The 8,887-nt window shown below is 44.9% G+C and overlaps 1 protein-coding gene across 2 annotated transcripts in view; it reads left to right on the top strand.

The window, feature by feature from the left end:
- The window catches only part of Crkl (CRK like proto-oncogene, adaptor protein), a 33,147-nt gene extending 29,055 nt beyond the window's left edge, over positions 1-4,092 (top strand). The window contains exons 3-5 of one of the 2 annotated variants that reach the window (XM_023711588.1): positions 804-860; positions 1,919-2,016; positions 3,844-4,092. In XM_023711588.1, the coding sequence (XP_023567356.1) occupies positions 804-860; positions 1,919-2,016; positions 3,844-3,850 (162 nt within the window). In that variant the 3' untranslated portion in view covers positions 3,851-4,092. Of the gene's footprint in view, positions 1-803; positions 861-1,918 lie in introns of both variants that reach the window. The other variant, XM_004628012.2, reaches the window with a different exon arrangement.
- The last annotated feature ends 4,795 nt before the right edge of the window (positions 4,093-8,887 follow it).

Below are 8,887 nucleotides of genomic sequence, written 5' to 3'. Positions count from 1 at the left end.
TTTTTTTTGCGGAACCGGGGATTGAACTCAGGCCCTTGTGTTTGCCAGGAAAGCGCTTATTCTACTGAGCCATCTCCCCGGCCCCGTTAAAGTTGTTTTCATGAAATTTTTGAGACAGGGTTTTATTCTGTAGTTCAAGCTGACCTTGAACACATGGGGGATGGACAACTTGGAGTCATTTTGCTGCTGGGGGGACTGTGATGACAACAGTTGCATCTCATGTGAATTGGGGTGGAATTTATTTGTCCCTTTTCCCCTGTTCCTTTCCTTTAACTTCATTAGATTTGATTGATTGATTTATTTATTTATTTATTTATTTGGAAACAGTATCTCCCTATGCAGCCCAGGCTAGGCACAGACCTTCCTGCTTCAGCTTCCTGAGTAAGTGTACACCTGTACCTAGCTAGATTTCTAGTACACATTTCTGTATGTTTTGACTTTAATCAGTGAGAGTCAGGTGTTCATTTCTTTCTCATTGGGTTTAGTACCAATGTGTGCTCAGAGTCTGCTTCTGGCATGCATTTTAGCCAGTTGAGTAATGCATTAGACTCATTGTGTCTTTGGCATTGCATGATTTTTAGGTCTAAGTGCTAGGGTGAAAAATTGAGTAGTTGTAAAAAGTGATCAAGCAGAGCTTGGTGGCACCTGCCTATAATCCCAGCACTCAGGGTGAGGCAGTATGATTACCTCAAGTTGGAGGCCAGCCTGAACTACATAGTTAGACCCTGTCTCAAGAAACAACATTTTTTTTTTATGAATTCCTAAGTAAATACTAACTTTATCTTTTTTCTCCATCCCTACAGGTTGGCGACATAGTAAAAGTCACCAGGATGAATATAAATGGCCAGTGGGAAGGCGAGGTGAATGGGCGCAAAGGGCTTTTCCCCTTTACGCATGTCAAAATCATTGACCCTCAAAACCCAGATGAAAATGAGTGACTGCTTTGCCCTGTTTTCTGCTGCTTTGTCGTTCTGCCTGTCATAGTCTTCTTGAAGTGGGAACGCATTCTCTCTCATAGGCAAGTTACACTGCATTGCCAGCGGCCAGCTTTCTGCAGGCTGGAGGTCTCTCATCCACATTTGGAATGCACACAGCGGTTGCCTCCTGGCGTTTGTATCATAGTCATATCGTCAAAGAGTAGCCGGTTTTAGAATTCTTTTGGATCATAAACTGGAAATACTGGTGGAAGCACACAAATGGAGAGAAGTTGACAAGGAAAGGGTCTTCCTTCTCCTTACTGCCCTGTTTGTACTTGATACCAATTTGTCATGTTCGTCAGAGAAAGCTTGAGGCCACGGTGAGATCCTGCCTTGTTGCTGTTCCATGGAGCAGTGACTCTGCCACCAACTTGTTATTCCTTGGACAACAAAGGAACCATAAGGAAGAGAGAATTCTGTCCTAAATCCCTCACATATGGCTTTTCTTGCATTTTCTTTGTTTTGGTTTGGTTTTGGAAGACTTGCACTTGTGTGTCCTGAACAGATTTTTGAGTAGCAGGTTGGATTTTTTCAGTAGTCCAAGGAAAGACATGTGCCTCTGAGCTTTTGTACTGAAGCTGCTGTAACTAATGGAATATGAAAAGAACAACCCTGAATCAGAGGCCTTTATTGTCTTGGTTGTCAATCATATAGCTAACACAAAATCAGCAGTCATGGTGTGCCAAGTTTTGTGCACAACCTCTTGGATTACTGTGTCCCAGAAGCATCAGAGTGGAGGGTGATACTGGGGAACCTTCGCTTACCTTGTTTGCCAGTGACAGGAGCATTAAGGAGGGTGGAGCACTTGGCCAGTTTTTTATCCACCTTTTTAGTAAACATTTCCCTTCAATATATAAGACTGTTTCTTCTAAAATCTAAGTTCATAGGATCATCAGATTCATTAGTGAATCATTAAACTGGATCATTCGATCTCCTTGCAGAAGCCCTCCCCAGTTGTCCTCAAGCTGCCAGAGAAAGATGGTGCTGTTTATGCTGGTTCCATGTTCCCAAGCAAAGGAAATGCAAGCTCAGAAAACTGGTTAGTACACTTGAGATCTAGTGAATAGGAAGAGCCCTTAACCAATTTACCATTAACCACTTACCAATTTGTTTAATGTGAAAACATTTTTCTCTTAGCTAAAAGAGGACTGTTTATATAAGCCAACTGGTACAAATGTGTGACCAGTCCCTCATCTGTACATGGCAGACTAGAATTCTGGAACCTTTGTATAGTACAGTCTGTTTTCCCTTCTGGACAGCCCTCGGCTCAGAATAAACACAACAGACCTGGAAATGTAGCAACAACCTAGAAATTAATTCTAGCATTTATAAAGTGTCTACTGCAACAGTGGTCCTGTCTCTGGAGGTTTTGAGGTTTGAAGTGACACATTCTGGTGGCAGCACCAGCAAAACAACCATTTTTCTATTTTTCAGTTTCCTTATAACTCTATATTTTGTCAGGCTCATAATTGCCACTTTAAAGAATCTTAAGAGCGTTCCTATGGCAAAATAATGGTGAATTTGAAAAACACCTCAGTTGCCTGTCTGTGGTTTTCTTAAAAAAGATACAGAGCTCCATGTTTCATTTACCAATGAAAAATGTGGCCACCTCCTGTGCCGAAGCTAGTCCCTTGCGCTTGCTTTTTCTGCTAAGGTCTTGAGTGGGCTTGTGCTCATTTAGGCTCATCCTGACATCTACAAGTGGTAGACTTGTGACAGAATCCCCATACTCTATGTAGAAACAGTACATGCCTTGTGGCAGTGACCTGGTCCTTGGTGCCCTGATTGTTATGGGTATCTAGCAGGTGAAATTCACATCTTCTTCAAAGAGGGTGTGGTCCATGAGGCCTTTATAACCAGATTGAGTTGAAGCACTTCGTGACACCTTTTGCAGCAGTTAGCTTACAGTACAAGCAGTAAATGGCCATTTTGGAAAGCAGAGTTTTCTTTTAACCAGATCTGCTGATCCATCTCTTGTGGAGCACTTCAGAATCAAAATACCCAATAAACCTAGAGTTTGGTTTCATAATGAATTATTTCAGCCCATGTAAACATCTCTAGGGCTGCCTGGGAGATTCTGAGCTTGGAATAACTTGAGCCTTGAGTTCTGAACTCTCAAAATACGTGCCAAAAGTAGTTATTTGACATAGAACTTTTATTAGTTTTTAAATCAAGCAGAGAAATTTCTCTTTTTCACACTAAAGAGGAAAGCAGTATCCCTGCCTGGATTTCATTCTGGCTTCCTGCTATTCTAGAGAGTCACACTTCATTCAGCAGTGTGAATTTGACCCAGGGATAAGTTATCTTTTATGATTATTCGTTGTTGCCACTTGCTCTGCTCTACTGTCTTGTAGACGATATCTGGATATTAGATTAACTCATTGTGGTTCTTTTTACCTGGAGATGACACAAATTATGTATAGAGGGCATTGATACTCTTGATTAAAAACTTGCTTGTCCTGGGAAGGACCTCCATTACAGGAGTCTTTCTTGTCACTTCTGCGCTGCGTGGCACCACCTAATGACATGCTTAACAAAGAGGATGCTTTGACCAGCTGCCATTAGATGACTTTGGTCACCCAGACTTGACACCTCATATGCTGAAGGGAAGGAGGGAAAGACTGCTGCCCCCGCTCGGAGCTTCACGCCCCTGGCCTTCCTTCACAGCTGTTTACAGACAAGGCAGGCCTGAGGTGAACGGCCAACTGCTCTTGTGACATTCGCTCAGAGGAATATGAACTTTTTTTTTTTTTTTTTTTTTGAAAAGGGATGATGTGTTTTTGTGCCAGGTGTTTATAATTTAATCCTTTAATATTATGTTCATTAACCTCTTAAAACGAGTGAATTCTTGATTGTTTTAACACAGTTCCTAAGACTAAATGCTTTCTGTGGACACCACTGAGCTCTGCCTCAAACTCCACCCTCTGGGACTGGAGAGCCATGTCTCCGCCGGTAACTGCTGTCAGTGTGAACACTGAGCTGTTTGTGTGTTATAAAAGAAGTAGAAGAACAGTTCTCTGAAACAGGATCGTTGTCCCTGCAGGAGGAACAGTGGCCTTGCTTCTAGACGGTCTTCACTGTGTGTTTTAAAACAACAACAATGTAAAACTCTTTTGACCTGTAACTTAAAGATCATAAACTTCAGGCAATAATATTTTCTGTGTAAGCTTTTAAAATTATTTTTGGGGATCATAGCTTGTTTTATTTTGTGCTATAAAATTAACAGTATTAAATGACTTATATTCTTAGAATACATTGAGTGTCTTTTCTTATCAGATTTAGTGCCTTTTTATTTTTGTATTCTATTTTACGTTACTGGTCCCAGCATCAACCCTTGTTTCCATGGCCTGTTTGTACATTGTCTCAATAAAACTTGCATCAGCCGGTGGCAGCAGCGGCTTCAGTGTTTCAGTTTCTCCTCAGTCAGCCTCCACCAACCTCCACAGCAGTTAGGAGTGGTGAAACGCCTGGTGCTTCTCAGAGACACACTTGTGCTGCTGCTGTGCCCTAAGGGCACCCTTACACCAAACTCAGACATTTGGGGCGTCTCTCCATAAGAGAAAGAATCTGCTCCTAGTGATCCTGGTGCTGGGTCTTAGTCTTCTGAACATGGGACAGTGGATCTCACACACTGAACCAGCATGGAGAAATTGGGTGTTTTTCCTTCTAAGCACCCATATACGAAGAGATGTGTGTGCCAGGTGTTTATAATTTAATCCTTTGCTGTTATGTTCTTTTAACCTCTTAAAACAAGTGAATTCTTGATTGTTTTAACACAATTCCTGAGACTAAATGCTTTCTGTGAATACCACTGAGCTCTGCCTCAAACTCCGCCCTCTGGGACTGGAGAGCCATGTCGCTGGTAACTGCTGTCAGTGTGAACACTGAGCTATTTGTGTGTTATAAAAGAAGTAGGAGGACATATACGAACGCTTCTAAGGATGTGCTGGGCATGAGCTAACTAGACCTGTTTTAAGCCAAGTTACGGAAAACAGAGCAGCCAGGTTCCAAGCAGGGCCTGTTAGCTAAATTGCCTTTCTTAAATACCTTTTATTTGTATTTATTTTGACATTGAGTCCCTAAGCCCAGGCTGGGCTTGAACTTGGACTCTTCTTACCTCAACCTCTGGTGTGCTGAGGTTATAGACATGCACCACCTCCCTTGGCTTAAGTCCTTTTCTGTTCCTTTCAATATGTGACCCTCCTGATGAGCTTTTAAGGTAAGTATCAGAGGACACTTGTGTTTTGGGGCCTGCCAAAGGCCAGACTGGGGATATAACTCAGTGACATGGTGCCTGCTTCACAGGCGTGAGGTCCTGAATTTGATTCCCATTTTAATAAAAAAGATATGGGTCTGCCTAAGGCCTCATACACTCCTTCAGCCAGGATCTTGTCCCTCATTTTTGTGTTCTAATTCTGAGCATAAGTGTATCTTTGATTTCATATGATTATGCTCTATTCCATGCCTGTTTATATGCATGTTGAAAACTCCCAACTTTTATGATAAGAACTTCAATAGCCTATACATTTCCCCCTGGTACTGAGTTGGACCTGCGGCCTTAAGAGTGTTAAGCAAGTACACTACCATTGAGCTACACACCTGCCAACTCCCTGGTTTTTTCCCACCTCCCTTTTTAAATCTTATTTGGAGACAGGGTCTTCTCAAGTTAATTGTCCAAGTTGACCTCAAATGGGATATTCCTGCCTCAGTCTCCTGAGTAGCTGGGATTACTGCCAGGTACCACCCACCATGCTTGGCTGTCATACAGTATATAGAACTGTACTAAAATGTCCTTGCTGCCACTGCCTCTTCCTCCACTTTCTCCTCCTTGTCCTTGGAGAATTGTGCTGAATTTGAGAGAGATTAATCTTAACTGGAAATGTCAAGTCTGTCAAATCCTTCTGGAAGAAATTGTACCCAGAAATGCCTGTGAAGAATACCTTTACTTTGAAAAGGTGTTTGTCAACAAGGTTGGGTTCTGTGGCGGGGTGACTGACCCTTAGGCGTGTGTAGGTGTTCCCTTGACCTATCTCCCACCTAGGTTAGGAAAAGCCTCATCTCAGACCAGCAACCAGACCTAACAACTTACTCTGCAGAAAATAAAAGACATCTCCACCCCCACCCCTGGCCTGTTGGTCCTGTGGAGTCCTGATCCAGCTTTTTGAGAAGCTCTCTAGAACTGACACCATCACCACCCCCAGCTCACTATTATTACCTGTCCCTATTTTTAAAAAATTAGTACATTTGCAATACATGATTACATGCATGGTGGGGAAATTCCTACAAGTTAGTACATAACAAAATAAGTAGGGAGGCTGGGGAGATAGCAGTCTAAGTGCCTGACTGGCAAGCGTAAGGACCCAGGTTGATTCCCAGTAGCACATGCTGTGCTGGCCCCACACCACGCCAGCCATCGAAACTGGGTGTGGTGGTGCATGTCTGTAATCCCAGTGCTGGGAAGGCTGAGACAGGAGGACCCATATGAGTCAGAGCAACATATTGAAACACTGTATCAAATCTTAAAAAAAAATGGGGAGTGGAGAATTCAGAGAGGGTCTCCCTATGTAGTTCAGGCTGGCTTTGAACACTTAACTCAGACTATCCTCAAACTCCACAATCCTGCCTCAGCCTCCTGAGTGCTGTTCACTATAGGCATCACCCATCAATAACATTTTTTTAAAATTTATGTGTGTGTGTGTGTGTGTGTGTGTGTGTGTGGCCAGCTCAGCCCACCAGGGGGCGGGGCTGGCTGGCATGTGGTGCTGGGGGATTGAACCGCAGTCCCTGTGCTTTGCCAAGCTTGTTCTAAGTAGGTGCTTTAGACCACTGAGCCATCTCACCAGCCCAATAACGTTTTTTTTTAAATATCCCCTTCCCTTTTATTTCTTGATCCCCTTCCTACTTGCAAAAGATCTATCTTTTCTATTATCTTTTCTTTGTTCCTTATACTTTGGCTCTCGTATAACCATGCAATATTTAAGCTTGTGCATCCGGTTTCACTTAATGTGGTCTCAGGCGCATCCATTCCGAGCATCCATTCCAAGTTGCACTCTTCTGCCCACATGGTGATGCTACTTGGCACCAACAGGACTGCTCCATTTGCTGGCCCTGCCCTGGCAAGCTAGAGCTGCAAAGGTGCTGAGAGCTCTACTATCTTCCCGGCTGCACTGAGGCCTAGAAGTGGAATCCTGGTGGAGGAAGCTTCCCCAGCTGAGGTAGACAGTTTTCCCCATCTTAACCTGCCAGTCGTGGGGAACCGAACCTGAGCCTTCTGCACATGCTCACCCCTTCCTTGTTTTTTGTTTTGTTTTGCTTTGGCTTTTTCTGAGAAATTCAGTAAGTCACTGCATTGTCCAACTAGAATGTGGGCTCTTTCTGCCTCAGCTACCAGAGTGCTAGGATTGCAGGCACCACCACCATCCAGGTTAGAGCTTTCTTTTAGTGGCCCCTTCCCCTTCTGGATCAGGACTCTAGGTCACCTCCAACCTGCTGACCTCAACACTGTTTGCACTCCACCAGCACTGCACAGTGGAGCTCTGGGATCCAGCCCAAATTCTGATGAGTCCAAGTGCCGAATTCCCCTTCCTCCATCCTGGAGATTAGTTCAGTCCTGTCTTTTTTTTTTTTTTTTTTTTTTTTTTGCAGAACCGGGGATTGAACTCAGGACCTTTTGCTTGCCAGGGAAGCGCTTATTCTACTGAGCCATCTCCCCAGCCCCCTGTCCTTTTTTTTGAAAAGGGTCCTGCCAAATAGCCCAGACTAGTTGGGCATGGTGGCTTGCAAGTTTGAGGCCAGTCTGTGGTGCATATCAAGACCCTCTCTCAAAAGCTCAAACTGCCCTGACTGGGCCTGAAGTGAGTGAGTGATCCTCCTACCTCAGTTATCCAGAATGCTGGGGTTAAGGGCGTGCACCACAAAAGGCAGGAACACTGGAATATTTTACTAGTTTTCAGTGAGGTTTGAGAGCCACACTGGTGAGCCAGCTCTGGGTGCAGCTCCAGCTCCTGCAAGCCCTAGTCCAAGAGGCTGGGGTCTTCCTGTTGGGTCACTATTTTCCCCTTCCCTTTATCCCGGAAGGGAAAGAATGATGATCCAGGGGAGGGGGCACCTGAACCACCTTCGGGGCCACGTGCAGCCAATGCTGGGGTCACCACTCCAGGTCCCTAGTCCTGAGATCCCTGCTCAGAAGGTCCATGGTCACACCCCTGGCCCTGAGCCACCCCTGCCCTGTCCCGTTCTGCTATGGCCACTTGGCACCCACTGTCCCCTCCTGAGCCTGCTACTACCATTGGTTACCACCCAGAAAGACAATATTGGGACAAGTTTGAGAAAAAGGTGCTGTGAGGGAGGACCACAGCCTGGGTTGGGAGTGGAAGAGATCCCATGCAGGATGGAAGGAGTGCGCCGCTGTCCAGTAACATTGCCTGCCCCTTAAACCCAAGAGAGGGTTCAGCCACTTTTCCCGGGTTCTTCACACCCCGGTTGTAGTTGTCTTCCCGGGGCCGAGATGGTTGTCTTCCCAGGGCCGAGATGGGCGCATTACAGGCGCACACCACCAAGACCAGTCTCAATTGCCATCTCAGCTTGCCCCGGGTTCGGGGCCAGCATGGCAGGCCCGGGGATTGAAGCCCCGGCCCCTGCACCTGCTTGCACGTGCCCTTTTTCATTTCTTAAAGACAAATTCTTGTTAAATTGTCCGGGTGAGTAGCTAGGGTTATATGCAGCAATATATATTGAGTACCACCCAACACAGCTCAGATGGTGGCAATGCTTAACATTTCTTGGGAATCTGTTAAAGGCATTTCTGCCTATCAAGAAATTCACTTCGGGGGCTGGGAGATGGCTCAGTAGAATAAGTGCTTGGTTGGCAAGCGCAAGGACCTGAGTTCAATCCACGGTTCTGCAAAAAA

Source organism: Octodon degus, unplaced genomic scaffold, assembly GCF_000260255.1.
Source record: "Octodon degus isolate 3935 unplaced genomic scaffold, OctDeg1.0 scaffold00021, whole genome shotgun sequence".
Classification (NCBI taxonomy): domain Eukaryota; kingdom Metazoa; phylum Chordata; class Mammalia; order Rodentia; family Octodontidae; genus Octodon; species Octodon degus.
This window is presented reverse-complemented; position numbering and strand designations above follow the sequence as displayed.